At 40.7% G+C, this 17,500-nt stretch overlaps 2 protein-coding genes across 3 annotated transcripts in view; one reads left to right on the forward strand and one right to left on the reverse strand.

Moving 5' to 3' along the window:
- Nucleotides 1-12,750, forward strand: part of LOC111343875 (uncharacterized) — a 33,995-nt gene extending 21,245 nt beyond the window's left edge. For both annotated transcript variants that reach the window (XM_088731496.1, XM_088731500.1), the window contains 16 exons: nt 35-349; nt 682-1,490; nt 1,861-2,214; nt 2,654-2,814; nt 3,451-3,559; nt 4,223-4,433; nt 4,709-4,917; nt 5,339-5,554; nt 5,706-5,906; nt 7,520-7,702; nt 8,278-8,381; nt 8,809-9,039; nt 9,410-9,772; nt 10,125-10,310; nt 11,153-11,966; nt 12,218-12,750. In XM_088731496.1, coding sequence (XP_088587622.1) covers nt 35-349; nt 682-1,490; nt 1,861-2,214; nt 2,654-2,814; nt 3,451-3,559; nt 4,223-4,433; nt 4,709-4,917; nt 5,339-5,554; nt 5,706-5,906; nt 7,520-7,702; nt 8,278-8,381; nt 8,809-9,039; nt 9,410-9,772; nt 10,125-10,310; nt 11,153-11,966; nt 12,218-12,249 — 4,498 coding nt within the window. In that variant the 3' untranslated portion in view covers nt 12,250-12,750. The remainder of the gene's footprint in view (nt 1-34; nt 350-681; nt 1,491-1,860; nt 2,215-2,653; nt 2,815-3,450; nt 3,560-4,222; nt 4,434-4,708; nt 4,918-5,338; nt 5,555-5,705; nt 5,907-7,519; nt 7,703-8,277; nt 8,382-8,808; nt 9,040-9,409; nt 9,773-10,124; nt 10,311-11,152; nt 11,967-12,217) is intronic.
- A 3,872-nt stretch (nt 12,751-16,622) lies between these two features.
- Nucleotides 16,623-17,075, reverse strand: LOC148740857 (uncharacterized). The gene has a single exon (XM_088758759.1). It carries the CDS (start codon nt 17,073-17,075, stop codon nt 16,623-16,625), a length of 453 nt encoding a protein of 150 aa, XP_088614885.1.
- Nucleotides 17,076-17,500: the final 425 nt, after the last annotated feature.

Below are 17,500 nucleotides of genomic sequence, written 5' to 3' on the forward strand. Positions count from 1 at the left end.
GGACATCAAGGGTGTGCTCTCTGTTGTATTCAAGTTGCGGCAACTGTACTGGGGGTGATACAGGACTGAAAATCAACTTCCGACAAGATTCCTGTAGCGTCTGTGGAGGAGACAATACAAGCTGTACTGATTGTCTCGATGTACCCAACGGCGATGCAGAACATGATTTTTGTGGAAATTGTACGAGTAAGAGTGATCCTAAATTCAACAATGGGTGTGCAAAGTTTGGTCGGTTGGATCCGGTCAGCGGAAGAGCGGGAGCACAAGTTCAGATTACGGTTAAGGGTGCTGGTTTTAAGTCGTATACTCTGACCTCTTGTGAATTCAATCATACAACTACCAATCAAAAGTAAGAGCAACTCTTTAATTTTTTCTTTTTTTTTTTTTTAGAGTTGGTTAGTCGAACCCTTGTTTTACGCTTCTTTTTATTTTATTATTATGCAATTTTTCTGTGAGAATATATTTTTGTATGTTGATGAAAGATAAAGTTCTTTTCTTTCTTTCATCAAGAAAATCTTACGTACGCAGGAAACGCGAGACAAGTTACTTTCAAGTAGAAACGCCAAAGCGCAAGCGGCAAACGTGAAAAAATGATGAATAATAACAACAAGGTCACTTGGTCACTCTTGCTTCTTACGTTTACGTAAACGCGATGCTAAATCTCTCTGTTATCATTTTCAGGTACCCCGCGTCATCCAGCAACCATATTTCCAATAAAAATACATTAACCGTGACAGCACCTTCGAACTTGCCATCAGGCATTTACACCGTCCTGTGCAGCTTTGTTGGCAACGTTGAAATTGAATCAAAGGCAGCCGCTGCGTTTACGGTGTACAACAGTTCAGTGATTTCTCTGTCAAGTGTTTCCCCGAACGAGGCTGAAATTAGCGACTCTGGCGTAAAGGTTAACATATCAATCGCTGGTACTAATTTTGTCGACACTGGCTACGTGGCTTGTGTTAGAGATGGAGGTGCAAAGCTTGCCACAGGAGTTTTCGTTAGTTCTACGGAAGTTTATTGTCTTATTACCACTTTTAGAAAGTCTGCTCTTTTCAACGTGACCTTGCAGTTTGGGAAGAATGACCCTGCAGTTGATTCCAGTGTCGAGTTCTCATTTTTTGCCATCCAGCCGAGTGCGGTATCATTGGCTTTTGATAGTAATCCCATCAAACTGTTGCTGTCTTTAGACAAGAAAGCCAAGCATAAACCGGACAATCCCCAATGTTCTGACTTTTTCGATCAAGGGACGATAGCATTATTCGCTACCAACAGTAAGTGTAAGCTGGTGAGACCCAAAACACTGCAAATTCTTTTGGTTGGCGGTGGAGCGACGATAACACCAGGCGACTCAGTTAACTTCACCAATGGCAGTCTAGCTGCGTTGGGAGAAGACAATACTAAGTTTGTCGTAGGGACAACTGAACTTTCTGTACAATCACCTCAAAATCCAGTCGTGCCACAAGTCGAAATTCAAGGCCCAAAATTTATCGGTGAGTAGTGACTGACCTGTCCATGACGTGTTGTTGTATTCCATTATGAGATGTTCGTCCCGCTACTTTCGCAGTTAATTATTTCACTTAAAGGATTGACCCAAAGTGAATTCCTCTGAACAGTATGAGTACATGTTCAAGGAAAAAGGTGCCGAGAAAAGTAGGGGATAATGTTTGAATTTCACAGCAGTTTCTCAGACTTGAAAGTATTGGGAACATATGATACAGAGTGCGCAAGGCCACTATTTATATTGTAGATCTTTAAAGGGTTAACACACGGCTTCCTTTTGAAAAATCCAAGCCAAGACCCTGTTATGAAACTAAAATTTCTCGAATTTAAGACACCAATACTTATCTTTTTATCTCTTAGGACCATGTGCTCCCCTAGATATTGAAACGGATACGAAGGGCGATGGCGGGCGACCCCTGACTTATGAATGGTACGTCAAATCCATAGTCGGTGCAGATGCTAATACAACATCTGATTTGACCTCTCTCAATTCAACTCTTTCCGGCCTCGCAACTGACACAAGCTTCTTCTCAATCACAAAAGACCTTATTGTCAAGAACGTTGAGTATGAAATTGTTTGTAAAGTTACGAACTTCCTTGGAGAGAGCATCGAAGACACTTTCTCGGTAACCCGTAAGAATGATGCCGTCCCAGAGGTCAAGCTAAGCACATTGGGTGAAAAGATGAGTAAATCAGAAAGAACGTTGATCCGTGGTATGTCTTAAACTCTTTGAGTTCTAACTAGTATGACTAGTATATAATTTCTCCTTATAATATCTTTGCTGAATAAAACACAACTGTCGTAAGAATTCAGTAAGGAAATGATCATCAACTTGAGAAGCTCTTGATTGATAAACAAATTCTCCTTGTTAATACCATAGGAAATGTAAATAGAACAGTATGGAGAATATGCATACTGATGTTACGGTGTAAAGGGTTAAACTCTTTGTAAATGTTTACAAATGATTTTTAATGGAGCCCGTTGGTTAGCACCTCCTTTTAACTAGCTCAGAGACTCTTTGTTCCAATTATTCTTAAATGATCCCTTGTCCGAGCTAGCAAGCAACGAAACTATCAGGTGAATGAGCGAGCAAGCAAACAAACGTTACTTGAAACCACCTTAATTTGTGTATTGCACCTGCTTTCTTTCCAGCCTCGGTTAGCTTGCCAGGGTGCAATGGTTCCGACGCCAGCGGCTTCGAGTATGCCTGGGAGTTGAAAGACTCAAGTGATGAAGTAGTTGATCCTGGTTCAGACACAGATTCCGACAAACCTTATCTGAAGCTCCAGGGAAGTAACTTAGTTGGGGGCGAGGTAACAACTCTATGCTTCAAGTATCAAGTAATGCTATGATCCTCTCAAGTGCGCTGCGATTTAAGCAATTACAGATAAGCCTAAAAGAATATTAGTTTTTCCCAGGTATAATTTAGGCGCCACTACCAACTGAGCCACAGAGGCGCAGGTTGGGAGCACGGCAAATGCTTTGGAGGTTCCTCTTTCCTGTGGAGGCATCTGACCCTAATTGTGAACTCTATGCTTGTAAACACGGTTGGATTCACCCTTAAACTGATCACATACTCTTCCTTAGGTCGGAGGGCATGCACCAATAGTTTTTTTTTTTTTTTTTTTTTTTTGTGGAGTTCAAGGCCATCATTGGCAACAGGCCATAATTTGGCCGAAGAAGAAACCGGGTGGTTATCAAAGTCTTTTCTGTCAGCACTAAAGAATTTCATGGAATACTTGAAAGGACGAAGAGCGTTAGCATTGTGCAGTGGATACAAATTGTTATGAATTCGAACAAATCACGCATGGTTTGTGCTTAGCAAAAAAAAAAAAAACTAAACTAAAAGGTTGAAACAGTGGTTTTGATTAATTGCTTAGCGGCAGGTAAGATACAGATCTTGTGGTCTTTCTAAATTAAAGTTGTCGTGCTTTGTTTTTCTTTTTCAGAATTACACCCTGACAGTAACTGTGTTTGATAACGCCAACCTTGACATATCCGCTGAAGAGACCATCCCCATTGAAGTGACGTCGAGTGATTTGATTGCGCGAATTTCTGGTATGATAAATGTATCTTATTATTGAAGACTGATAGGCAAGCCTGGAGAATGGCCATTATCTATGACCTGGGGGGTTGGGGGATTTAATTGTGTCACCATAAAATATTCCTGAACCTCCCCATAAGGCTGTGTAGAATTGTATGACCACCCCTCCCCCCCTCCCCCCCTCTCCTGTCATTGGTAACTAATTGACAGTTTGTATAGCCTCCCCATAACTGCTTATGTACCGGTACTAAGTTGAATTACACACGCATTTTGATTGGTTCTGTCTTATGATCTATTGCAAGATAGATGTATAGACGACGTCACCATAACAAGTTTTTGCTTCTCTATCATTTAAAACAAAATTGATACCATGTTTCCAAGGGTCGGTTCTGTAACAGAGCACACACTCAGTTGCACCTCGTTTGCAATTTTTTCGTTCTTACCGCACTTTGACGTCATTTGTCATCTATAACAGAACAGAAGTGTAGCAACATAGAATGTATTTTTTCAAAGACGCAGAGCACTGATTTACTTTACACAGTAAACCGAAAAAATGAAAGGAGTAACTTAGGAAGTTGTCCCTCTCTACTGTTTTAACTTTTGTTCCTCTTTACGTTGATTTTGTGGCAACCGTCACAGCACGTTTGAGTGATTCATGATGTACTTGATACTGTCAGGTGGTGTGTCGTTTGACGTGGGTTATGGAGATTTCTTAGTGCTGGATGGTAGCGAATCAGAAGACCCAGATGAAACTGACGATGATCCTAAGTACCAATGGGAATGTACAGATTCTGAAGGGACCTGCTTCTTTGACAACCAACGTGTTTTTTTGAACAGTACTGCTGTTGTAAACAAGAGTGTGGCATCATTTCTGAAATCTGGAGAAACGTGAGTTTTGGTTGAAACTCACCTACTGTGCCAGATTTAACATGTCACTTAGGAAGTGGCGTTTTCCACTGAGCGCTTCAAGCAGTTTGTTTTTACCTCAAGTGCTCACTGGCTCTTTGTGATATTGATTTTGGCTTTGGTTTTACAATTGCCAAATCGAAATGCGCTCTGTATGAACTTAAGATTCGTCACTTCTGTGCTGGAAAATAACTTTAGAATGGTAATAAAACGTACATTTTTGCTGATATTTGTTATTAAACATTGTAAACTTATAGGTATACATTTACGTTGACGTATCGTAAAGGTGTCCGAAGTGCAGAAACAACAGTCTCGGTTCGAGTGCAGCAGTGCTCCCCTCCAAATGTGAAAATTCGACCCCAGAAGTCTAACAAGTTAAATACTAAAAAAAAAATAGCAGTTCGAGGAAGAGTGAAGGCTATTGGATTCAAAGTTAATTTGGACTATTCCTTTGTGCTCGTAGAGGGTAAGTTTTCTATTGTTTATTCCTTTAAATACTAGAACGCCTAATCCTGAAAAATTAGCTGACGAGATTTGTGATGAAAGTACGATGGTTTTAATAGTTCGAAGGTAGTCTGGACGTCAGTGGCTCAGCCGCTCGTGAAAGTCGATGAAGCGAGAACTTTATCGAGATGTGTTTTTTCAGCTCGGGAAAAGAAAATTGTGATGTTTCCCTTTACCACTGCAATGTAGCCTTCATAGGTGGTGGTTGTTTGGAAGTAAATGGGACCGAGCTTGGAAAACATGAGTAAAACAATTTTCTCTTCTCAAGCCTATTCGTTTCTTTTCCGCCCAAAAACCCTCAACAAACAACCGAGATTCTTTAATGTGATTTGTAATCTCACAGAATTCCTTAGCAAAAATTCCCGGTGTTTTGTTTTTTATAGGGTACGGGTATGAGAGCGACATCTCAAGCCTTGTGTTAGTGTCTCCCCCGTCGGAAGTCACGAGTGCCACAACTCGACTTAACCAAAGATTCGGAGTGTATTTCAAAAAGAACGCCTTAGAGTCTGGGAAGTACAGATTCCGAGTCTCAGCCAACACGACTGCTTGCAGTTCGTATTCAGAGACAGAGTTCACAGTAAATGGACCACCAATAGAAGGTGGGTGCAGTAAGGGTGTCTAGTGAAACGCTAGTTTCGAATTAAGTCGTGATATTATCTCTATGATATTCATCATAGTACCTTCAATGTTGACTTGACGTCGATTGCGATTAAATGAGATGTTGACTCTCCATGTTATGTTCTGTGTCAGGTAATTTGGTAGTGACTCCCGTGAGTGGAACAGTCTTGGATACTGAGTTCACTTTTAGAGCAGATCAGTTCAATGACGATCCAGAGGACTATCCGCTGAAGTACCAGTTTGGGTATTACGAACTTATTGACGGAGAAGAAACTGCTTCCGTCATAAGTTTACCAAATCAAAGGAAGTCGAGGAAATTTTCCCTTCCACAAGGTTTGTAGACTTCACTTGCTGTGTAGTTAAAATATCTCAGCCGCACTGACGACGTTTTAGAGCACGCCCTGTAATAGGGGTATTGAAGTAACTTTCTGCGCGCGTTTTCAGGAAGCTATTAGGGACTTTACGAACCAGAACGCGACTCAGTTTGAAAACACCGAAACCGAGAAGAGCCCGGGGCGAGAACGCCGTCACGAGCGCGGGAAAAACAAAGTTACGGATGCGACCGCGACGACAGGGACAGAGCTGTGCAAATCCTTTAAACTCCGCTAAACATATTTTCGTTTTATAGCTGCTGTTATACGTCATAAATGGCAACATTCAGAGGCAAGGGAAGCTTTATTATTTGCCTATCAAGATGGAAGCATTGATGATACAGAGTTTGCCCTGTTGTACGATTTAAATTCTTCTGAAAATCTCGAATTTCCTTGTTGGAAGTATGGTCGCTTCGATCTTGATTCTATGACAGATGATGAGTGTAAGACTAAGTTTCGGTTTTTCAGGAACGATATTTATTTACTCGGTGAAGTTCTTGATATTCCAGACATAGTGAATTCAGGAAAACAGTTTTACCTCTAAGGTAGCAAAAGAAAATTTAATTCTAGTTGAAATTCAGTAGAAACTACTTCGCTTCTTTGCGACGAACCCTTTCTTGTTTTGAACGGATTCTCGGAAACAACCTCTGCATAAAAGGACATCATGCTCACTTGTCCAGTACATTACATTACTGCGTGAAAAAAGACCACTCTGTTTTAGATTCTTTTCAATAAAAAACATAATATAAAGTTTAAACTCACTTTCATTGTAGAGCTAAGAAGTTTAGCGCCAAGCATGCGCAGTGAAGCACTTTGTGAGCAAATTACTTGCGGTGACGTTCCAGGCTGCGTTGCGTTCTGGTTCGTAAAGTCCTTATTACTCCCTTCTAGGCGTTGACCGTCGTGTTTGCCCGGGAATGGCAAATTTGAAACTTGCATTGCTGGGGTGGAAAACTGGAACCAGAAGTCTCAAGTCTTTTCGGCGGAATACAAGTGCTAGAACTTTAATGATGGAGGTGTTTAAAAGGAAAGAGTTCACTTTCGCGAAGGAAAGTCACGGTCGCTGATTTTGCCTTTTGCCAAATAAACTGACCGTTAAGCCTGGCACTTGGGTCGGGTATATGAACAAAACTCTTTCCCCGAGGGGCGTGATTGGAACAAGCCAATCTTTAAAAGCTCAAATGCCCGGGGCATGTCGAAGCTTCGCTCTGACGAAGGGCTAACACTCGAAACGTCAGCTTTTTTCCTCGTTACGGTGGCCAATTTACAATTTCAACTTAGTTGATATCACCAAATTACCTTGTTACCCCCACCGACGCAGCACCACAGTTTCTTTAGAAACTTTCAGCCTTCGAATCAATCGACGCGTCGCCTTAAAGATTAGTAACTGAAGGTTTTCACCAGAACACGGTCCTTTACAATTACACACATCATGATTAGAGCTGATCTTTTGAAGCAAAATTTTCACAAGTAAGAACGGTTTCTCTTAGTATTCTTTTACTATAAACCTTGGGTACTAATAGAGAAGCCATGGAAAGGTGTCATTTTTATGTTTAAATCTGTTTTGGATTATAGGTGACGAGAACAATAACAATACCCTCCGAGTGTTTGTACGGGTTTTTGACAAATTTGGAGCAAGTGTGACGACCGAGAAGACTATTCAGGTTTCGCCTAAAGTGTTTTCACTCGCCGATATACGAAATTTGCAGGGCTCTGCAGCGGATCTGGAGGAAAGCCGGGACTTGGAGAATCAATTAGGTGAGACAAGGATTTTCGTGATGCTTTAAAGTTACTTCGTTTTTGTTGCTCATGGCTGAGTATTCCCAAAGCTGTTAGGTTTTGGGAGTGAGAAAAGGATCGGGGGAAGAGAATAGGAGACATAAAAATGAGGGAAAGGAAAGGAGAAGAAAGGAGAGGGGAGGGGAGGGGAGGGGAGGGAAGGGGAGGGGAGGGGAGGGAATGGGAAAGGAAAGAATGAGGTAGTACATATAAGGAGGTCAGGATAGGGGAGTAGGAATCGAAGAAGAGGGTTAAACAGAGGTAGACGGGAAGGGGTGGGGAGAGAAAAGAAAGGGATTGGGAATAGGAAGAGGTTAGTACAGATGTGGACAGGAGGGGCAGAGCGGAAAGTGATAGAAAGGAAAGGAGGGGGAGTGGAAAAGGGAAGAGGAGCGTGGTACAGAAGTGGACGTGAGGAGGTATGTTCTTGGGTATGTTAGCCCGTTTTCTTTGTAGATTGAGTCTGATACTTCTATAGCCGAGGGAAAGCAAGTTCCAGCCAGTAGATTTAGACAAGAGATAAGTATCTGTTAACAGGAGCATTGCTATTTTAGGCACAATGAACACCGTACTGTCGGCAATCTCAGGGACCAGCGCCAATGCGAGTGATGACGTGATAGCATCTCTGAACGCGATTAAGCAGCAATATACTCAAATGGTTAGTAATGTGTATGCTTTGTATATCACAATTACATCTAGTAAAGCATGGACGCTGCGAGGGTGCTGCAAATTCAAAACCAACCGTAATGTGATTGTATTGGCGTCAAATCTGAGTTCGAGTCGTGGCCTGGACAAGTTTTGTTTTTCTTTTTTTAGGGCAAAAGTACTGTCAAAGTATCTCTTTCATTCTAGGAGTACGAATATATACCAGCAGGAAACCTTGGACAAAGTCCAGGAGGTAACCTCGGTTTCCCAGAAGAGTCGAAGAAAAAAGAATCGGTTTTATTTAGATATTGAACCTCGCCCTGCCCCCGCGCCACAAAGAAAAAAAAAAAAAGAAAGAAAGAACAAAGAATCAATTAAATGAAACGGATACTAATGAATTTCTTTAAGTGCCTTGTTAATTTTTATATTTTTCGTGACAGGCTGTTAATGCGCTAGAAGTGGTTACGGGTGACAAAGATGCGGAGTTGAATGCCTTGTCCACCATGGGGAAAACAACGGAAGGAGGTGCCTACGCTTTCGATGAGTCCACCAAGAACAACTTCTTTTCTTTGTTCAAAAAGTTGCTTGGTGTTGTTACGTCGCCATCTAAGAGGAGACGAAGAGCGGTCGAGAATGAGATCCTTGATGTGGATTCACTGACTGGTGACGAGGTAAGGACTCAATCGAAGTTTTTCATCCTTAGTTAAACGTAGCTGTGAAGATTTCTATTCTACGTGTGTTTAAAGCCCATGTTCATTCAGTGGTTTCGGAGACTTTAGGTTTAATCGTCGAAAGCAAGTTTTTGGTAAATTTTCTCTTTTCCTTTGAACTACAGTTCATGCATTTTTTGGCTTATAATATATGTATAAGCATGTCTTAGCGCATGCAAGATTTTCCTGGTTTTCAACCCTTCCTCAATTCAGAGTAGTTTTGTTGATCATGCGAAAAATAAACTCCATCTTCCATAGCACATTTGGATTTTTTCAGTTTTTTTGAGTTCGATTTGAGTTTTTTAATGCGTACTATTCTTTACACTTTTAGGCTGAGACCACACTCAGACCAGCGGCAAACCTCATCGCTCCAGATGTCTTTACGTTGGAAGAATCAACCCGGAAGAGCGACTTCTTAGGTCTCTTAGACTCAATCGGACTGAAGATGTGCGCTGGCCAAGGCACCGGGGCTCCGGCTGTGTTCGCCAGAACGACCATGGTCACACTGCGCGCCGAAACGGTAAATTTCGCCGGTATAGACGAAGTTAGCATAAACATGGCTTGCTCAGACTGTCCTAGGTATGTGAAGCAAACCGCCAAGATGACCCTGGGAAAGACTTTGGAAGCGACATACAAGTCTTGGAGCTGTTCGTCTTCAGACACGTGCAGTGGAGCTTGCATTCTTTCCACTCAGGTGGGTTTAACTCACGCTGATCAACAGTAAAAAGCAAATTTCACGATTACTGCATTGAAATTACAACTTTTTGATGGCCTTAAAGTTACACCAGTCATTTTGCCCCATTGAATTCCTCCTAAGAAAAAGCAGGTTTCGTGTTTAAGGTGTTAATGCTCCTAAGAAAAAGCAGGTTTCGTTTCGTGTTTAAAGTCTTCTTGGTATAAAGAGAAAAAGTATACACTTATTTCCAACCCTGAACCTTCGCTCCATGTGAACATAAAAGTGACATACTTTTTCGGAAGTTTTGAATTGTATTTCATGATCAATCCCCCATTTTAATACTTGTTGTTGTTCTTTCTCTCCACACCAGTACCCTGAAGATCTTTTGTACAATCAAACTGATTCTTCTCGGCTTACGGACATCGTCGATGTGAAGTTGTATAACCCAACCACATTTCGAGAGGTGACCGTCGGGTCTTTGGCTGAGCCGGTTGCTATCTTGATTCCGTTGCAATCAGGAAAAACTTTTCCAAATGAAAGCACAAATTCTGCAGAGGTGAGTCATAACAGAGAAACAAGAAACTATCCAGGGGATAGAGCTGTTATTTTAAATGCACCATGACAAGTAGTACAGGACTTTTTTTTAACGTTCTAGGATTGGTTTAGAAAACTGGAGCTAAACTTTTGAATAATCAGATGCAGAACATTAACCAATTGCGACGAGGTGACTCGTATTTTCCCGCGCTCTGGGAAGCCTTCTTCTTTATGGTTTTTCTCTGTGTTCTCGTTGGCTACCTCTGACAGTTTCCTTTGCTCTGTCTGAGGGATGTTCAGGTAATTACTTTGGTCCTGGTTTTACAACGCCATTTGGTGCAGCAGCAGTCCATACCTCTCGTCATGCTTTGGTTGCGAGCCAGCAAATTTTGCTGGCCAACCTGAATACAGGGTCAGAGCGGAGTTTATCCATGAAAATTTAAGGAAATTTAAAAAAATGTCTGTATGACCTCGAAAAAAGTCTTAATTCTCGAAATAATGGGAACACTTAGTGTCATCTCAGAGTGTTAACCGCCGGCTTTTCTTCATGGGCCATGTGTTTGAATCCTGACCATAAGTCTTGAAAATGAAAATAATGGTTTGGAAAAAGTCTTCCTAATGCTTTGAAAGTTTTACCGAAAAATGCGAATAAGCTCTGAGTCCACGAGACGGCTTTGATAAGTTGGAACGATCTGAAGCGTGAAGTTGAAGAAAGAACATTCAGAAATCGTGAAAAACTCAAACACGAAGAGTGAATTTATCTTAGAATTCAGCATAAATTTATCTTCCCACAAACATTAAAATTTTACCAGTGAGCTTAACATTGATGTGGCCGTGAGTCAAGCATTTTTTTTTTCTGTTTAGTGCAAGTTGTGGAGCTCAAGTGAATCAAACTGGACTACAACTGGATGTGTCTCAGGCACTTCCCCAGTGATATCTGGTAATGTGACTTACGTTGAGTGCAACTGTACGACACTGGGATACTTAAGCGCTTTTGTTGGCCCAAAGAAGGAAGAAGAAGTTACCACTCCCGCACCAACCACTGCTGCTCCAACTACTGCTGCTTGTGAACAGGAACCAAAGAGTTCAGGTGTCAACGTCAAGTTTGTTTTTAACGTGTCTTATAGCAGCGTGGTTGGAAACGACAGCCAGAAGGCGGCAGTCGAAGCAAGCATTATAAACACCATCACTAGCTCATCAAGCTTGGATAAGTGCAGTATACAGGATTTCAGCTTGACGGCTGGTAGCATAGTGGTGGAATTTGTGGCAGTGCCCAAGAAAGGTCAGACCACTGCCAGCATACAGCACGAAATAACCAAGATTGAGACAAAAGTCAAGGCAGGTACCTTTCAAATCACACTGCCGAATGGCCAAGTGATTTTTGCTGACCAGAATTCGTTCGAAACCTTCCTAGTAACTCCCACTACAGTTGCTGCAACAACTGCTGGTACTGCTCCAACTGAAAGTGGATCCAATAACACGACTATAATCATCGTAGCCTGCGTGTGTGGTGGACTGGCGTTAATTGTGATCATCGCCGTCACTGTTTACTGCTGTAGGAAGAAACGAGGATCTGGGAAAATTTCACCTTCCACCTCACCAGACCCTCAGCGTAATAGGCGTGAAGACGTGGAAATGAACGAGCGGGGTCAATTTATTCGGGACAAAGACCATCCAGGTGGGTTGGTATGGACAAAGGAAACAATTTGGAACAATTCTTCACTTAAAAGATACATTTTCGTGTATTCTCTGAGCAATATTTCATTGTGTATACTTCCCATCTTGTCGGTCTTCTTTTCCGTTACGCAAACTTTGGATCAGCGCAGAGAGAGATTGTGCAGACTAGCTCACTAACGAAACCAGAGTGTCAATGTTTATCACTTTTTTAAATCAAAAAATTAATTGTTTGCCGTTTCTTTTCTTACGCAGGTGCGAATAACAACAGAGGAACGGATTTCTAGATCCTTTTTATCCCGTTGAATGCGGTTGGCGGATACAGGAGCGAAGTCGATGCATGAAATTGAAACTTTGATAGTTGTTCCTTATCAAGAACTTTGGGACCGACAAGGGGAGGTTGAAAAAAATTAGACAACGCAGTATCACTTGAAGTCTATAAACTCGATTCTCACCAAACCTCAACCATTTAGCCGGAAAAAAAAAAGAAAAATGAAAAGAAAATTTGGGGTTGATGTCCAATGCCGACCAGAAACTGTTTTTTTCTGTTGTGAATGGGATTCTAATAACTAAAGTTTTCGATAAGCAATTAAGAATAAAAACCAGCGATTTTAAAGAATGGCGTTTCGACGGCTCCATGCTATCATTCTCAAATTCAAATAAATACATTTTGTGAGTTCATTAGCTAGAAAAAGTACGTGTGAAGGTCTCAATGCATATGATTAAGAAATAAAAAGGATGAATAAAAGATAAAGATAGGTAAATAAAATACAAGCGTTGAGACTCGATGATTCTTGTGATTGCACAGTTAGTGAGTCTCTCAGGGTACTTAAGCTTGAGAAAGATCTCTTTCAGGTTGTCCCATTCGGCAGCGAAAAGGTCAGATCAAGATGAGAGTCGATGTGCACGATTTAACATAGTCGTTAGAAGAGATCGTTTATACCTATTGTCCACATGGCTTTGATACCATATGGATAAGAAGGCCTTTATCTGTTGTTTTCCTGTAGACGCTGGATTATATTCTCTACCTATTCCCGTAGACGCATGGATTATATTCTTTACCTACTCGCATTTTAAGATCTGCTAAACATGTCATTAGTCAACCTTTGTCTATAATTATAAATAAATCACTCAAATGTGGAACTTATCCATCTAAGCTAAAACTTGCTAAAGTTATTCCAATATACAAAAATGATGATGAATCTGACCCTTCTAATTATAGACCTATATCTCTTCTGTCTGTTTTTAATCGTATTTTCGAAAAAATGATGTATCATCGTCTCAAATGCTTTCTTGAGAAACGTAATATACTTAATGATTCACAATATGGTTTCCGCGAGAAACGATCTACTGAACACGCTCTCCTGGACATAATCAGTCAAATTGAAAATAACATGGACAAAAAAATGTATTGGTGTGGTATATTCATTGACTTGAGGAAGGCCTTCGACACCGTCCACCATTCAATGTTATTGCAAAAGCTGAATCATTACGGAATATGTGGAATAGTGAACAAGTGGTTTGCTTCTTACCTCGTAGGTCGACAACAAAAACACAAATTAGTGTTAAAAATATATCCAAGAAGGAAGTAATCTTATCAGGAGTTCCACAGGGGTCGGTGTTAGGACCCCTACTTTTCCTCATTTATATAAACGATAAAGGCTAATAGTTTCGAAAGAAACTGTTTGGGGCTGCGTGGGTGGGAGTAACGAAATAATTTGGATATATCAACAAAGTTGAAATGGTAAATTGGCCACCGTAACGATTACAAAAGCTGACGTTTCGAGCGTTAGCCCTTCGTCGGAGCGAATAGAGGAATTGTGGGTTGTGTGTGCTTTTAAAGGCAGAAAATGGAGCTACGTTATTGGTGGGAACATTGCAACGAGAAAAACACGAATAAATTAGTGGAAGGAAAAGCGTTTGTTGATCCCGGTGGGATTTAGACTGCCGGTTTGAAAGATGAACTTTTTTTCAAGAGTTTTACGGCTTTCCGTGCTACCTAAGTGTAAGGAAAGACCGCAGATTGCCATATGTTGCTTAGAATGATTAGGTAAATTAAAATGTCTAGCGACTGGTTTCGATATGTCCTTGTCATTCTTTTCCACGTCTCGAAGGTGTTCTCGGAATCGGTCACCTAGTCTTCTGCCTGTTTCGCCGATGTATATCTTTTTGCAATAAGTGCAAGTTATGCAATAGATTACATTGGCGGAGGTGCACGTGAAGTGATCGGTGATCTTAATGGATCGTTTAGGTCCCGATATTTTATCGGTGTTGTGAATGAAAGGACACGTTTTGCATCGTGCACGAGCGCATTTAAAAGTGCTTGGTTGGTCATTAGTCTGAAAAGAACTTCTGTCCAAAAAATTGCCTATGTTTTTGTCGCGTTTGAATGAAACGAGCGGAGGCTGCGAAAAGATAGTGCTTGTCTCTGGATCGTTTTGAAGTAATTTAAAGTTTTTAAGAATGATGGATTTAACTGAGTGGTTGTGAGGGTGAAACGTGAGAGTGAATTGAATGCGGTCGGAATCTTCCTTATGCGACGTTTGTAGTGCTGAATGTCGATCAATAAGTTGGGCGTGGTGGTAACCCGCTTGAACGACAGAAACAGGGTAACCACGTTTATCGAAAAACTGGCACATTGACTCTGATTTGTGGTGGAAATCAGATTCATCACTACATAAACGAAGAAGTCTAAGAAACTGAGAAAAAGGAACGGAATTCTTAACGTGAGATGGATGCGAAGACGAATATAACAAGTAATGCGAGTCTGTAGGTTTGTAATACACACTAGTGCATAAACCGTTACCTTCAATTGAAACTTTGATGTCTAAGAAGGAAAAAGAATTGTCAGAAATTTCCCAGGTATATTTCAGGGCCGGGTGAAAAGAATTGACTGCGGTTATGAATTGAGTGAGCTCCTCTCTGGTAGAGGAGGTAGCGCCGATACAGTCGTCCATGTAGCGACCGTAGAGTTCAGGTTTGGACCCGTTATATTGGCTGAAAAATTGATGTTCGACAAAACCTACAAAAAGATTGGCATAGCTAGGTCCCATTTTGGTGCCCATGGCTACACCACTGGTGTGTTTGAAGAAGTTGTTTCCGAATGAAAAACAGTTGAGTGTGAGCACTAGTTCGGCTAAGCGTAGTAGTGTTTCAGATTTAGTTTCCTTATCAGTACGTTGATCAAAAAAATGTTTAAGGGCCAGAAGGCCTTCGCCATTAGGAATGACAGTGTAAAGAGACGTAATGTCCATGGTGAAAAGAAGTTTGTTTTGGCCAGGGAAATTAAAGTCTCGAAAAATTTGAAGAGCGTGTTGGCTGTCTTTAATATATGATGGTAAAGTTTTGACGATGGGAGCCATAATAAACGAGATATCTAATAGCTCTAATCGATTTAAATTTTACTTATGCACAGATTATGCTGATAAAAATCTTTAGTTACACGAAACCATAGTTAATGCTGAACTCTGTAACATCTACGACTGGTTAATCGCTAACAAGTTATCACTGAATATAAAAAAAGTCTAACTTTGTTATTTTTCGGCCTAGACAGAAAAAACTGAATCACCAAATAAATTTGAGAATCTTTGACCATCATACTAACTAGAGTTATACCATCTAGAGTTATATTTCTCTAGAACGTAAGGAATTTATTAAATACTTAGGAGTGCTTATTGATGAAACTCTTTCATGGGGTCACCATATTGCTCATATTGCATCCAAAATAAGTGAATCGATCGGCGTTATCTCTAGATTAAGACACTTTGTACCCCTTAGTACCCTAAACCACATTTACAGGTCACTTATCCAACCCTATTTATTGTATGGTATAGTCACGTGGGGTCAAGCTGCAAAAATTCATAGAGATAAAATTCTAATCCTTCAAAAACGAGCCCTTCGCTTAATGTACTTTGGTGACTACAAATCTCATGCAATCCCGTTTTTTGTTTCTTCTCGTTTTCTTCCTTTGGATATGCTTTACTTTAAATCAGTTGCCATCTTGATGCATGACATATCCAATAATTTGTCACCTTCTAACATACCTCACTTATTCACTTATCAAGCTAATATTCATCCCTATAAGACAACATCATCTTCAAGAGGCGACTATTTTGTTGAAAGTTCAAGATTAGATACACAAAAAAGGGCATTTTCAAGAAATAGTGTTAGAATCTGGAATAGCTCGTCTTGTGAAGTGCGCCAGCTATCAAAATACAATTTTAAGAGTAAAAATTCATGATTTTCTCCTCCAGAGACTCGAAAAATATGACGATTATATTGATTTGTCTACTTTAATAGCACAACTATAAGACCCCAGCTTGTTCTGTTTTCTTGCCGTATCATAAATGTATTAATGTAGTTGTAATTTGTCTAGAATTTTGAATCTCTTGCTCTGTAAATCTTTTTATTTTCTAATATACGTATTAAACACTGCCCGCCTCGACTAGCCTTTTCTAACTGCGGACAGTGTATATTTTTTTGTAATATTGTAATATATCATTAAACTGTTAAACTGTCGTTTTATTATTTTTATACACATATGATAAATATATGACAGATATTCTCTATTTCTGATGGTGTAAATAGTTTGTATTTAATGAAGAATATTTCGAAGATAGGCTTTCGAATAACGTAAATAAACTTACGCACTCTAACTTGACTACCCATCCATGGTAAAGTTGAATGCAGGGTGTGCTTTATTCAGCGTTGCAAGAAAAGCACTAGCACTTGGAATGTCCTGCACCACGGCTAAGGTGTCATCCACGTACCTTCTATAGAAAAAGCCTAAGGTTAGTTTCTTCTCCCTTTGAAGCTTCTCCTCAATGGAACACATGAATGTATTTGCCGTGAGCGGTCCTAGTGGTGATCCCATTGCTACACCATCTATTTGCTCATAGAGACTACCTTTAGACTGGAAAAGTTGGTGTTTTGTAGCCGCTCTTTGAAGGGCAACGAGATAATCTCTGCTGATGTTCAGGTTGTATGTCACATTGAACCAGTTCTCAGTGAAAGCTTTGTTAGCAAGGATCTTTATTGTTTCTTCGAGGGGCACATTCGTGAAGAGAGAAGATACGTCATATGATTTTAAAATATCACACTCACGAAAACTCATCTCTTTGATCTCATCGGCAAACTGGAAAACATCAGTGATTTTATATTTGTTAACCGAAAGCGGTTTTAGTTTCTCGTCGAACTATTTCGCAAGAGCATAATTATGTGTGTTCGTGGCAGACAAGATTGGTCGCAACGCCAATCCTTGTTTATGCGTCTTGGGCAGACCATAGAGGTGTGCCAATCTCGAGCCTTTCTGACAAACAGAATCAGTGATGTGTTTAGGAAGAATTTTCCGAACCACGGACTCCAGATGTTTCTCTTTTCCTAGTAGAGGGTGATAATATTGGGGTGGTCTACCCCTTGTACTTGGTCTTTCCAAAGATCCATCAACCAACTGAAGAAACGGGATGATAGCGGGGCTCCCACGCGCGCTTCGCGTCAAAACGAAGGGAGGGGTGTCTCAGGCGAGTCTTGGCAAAAGCA

Source organism: Stylophora pistillata, chromosome 1 (assembly GCF_964205215.1).
Source record: "Stylophora pistillata chromosome 1, jaStyPist1.2, whole genome shotgun sequence".
Lineage (NCBI taxonomy): Eukaryota > Metazoa > Cnidaria > Anthozoa > Scleractinia > Pocilloporidae > Stylophora > Stylophora pistillata.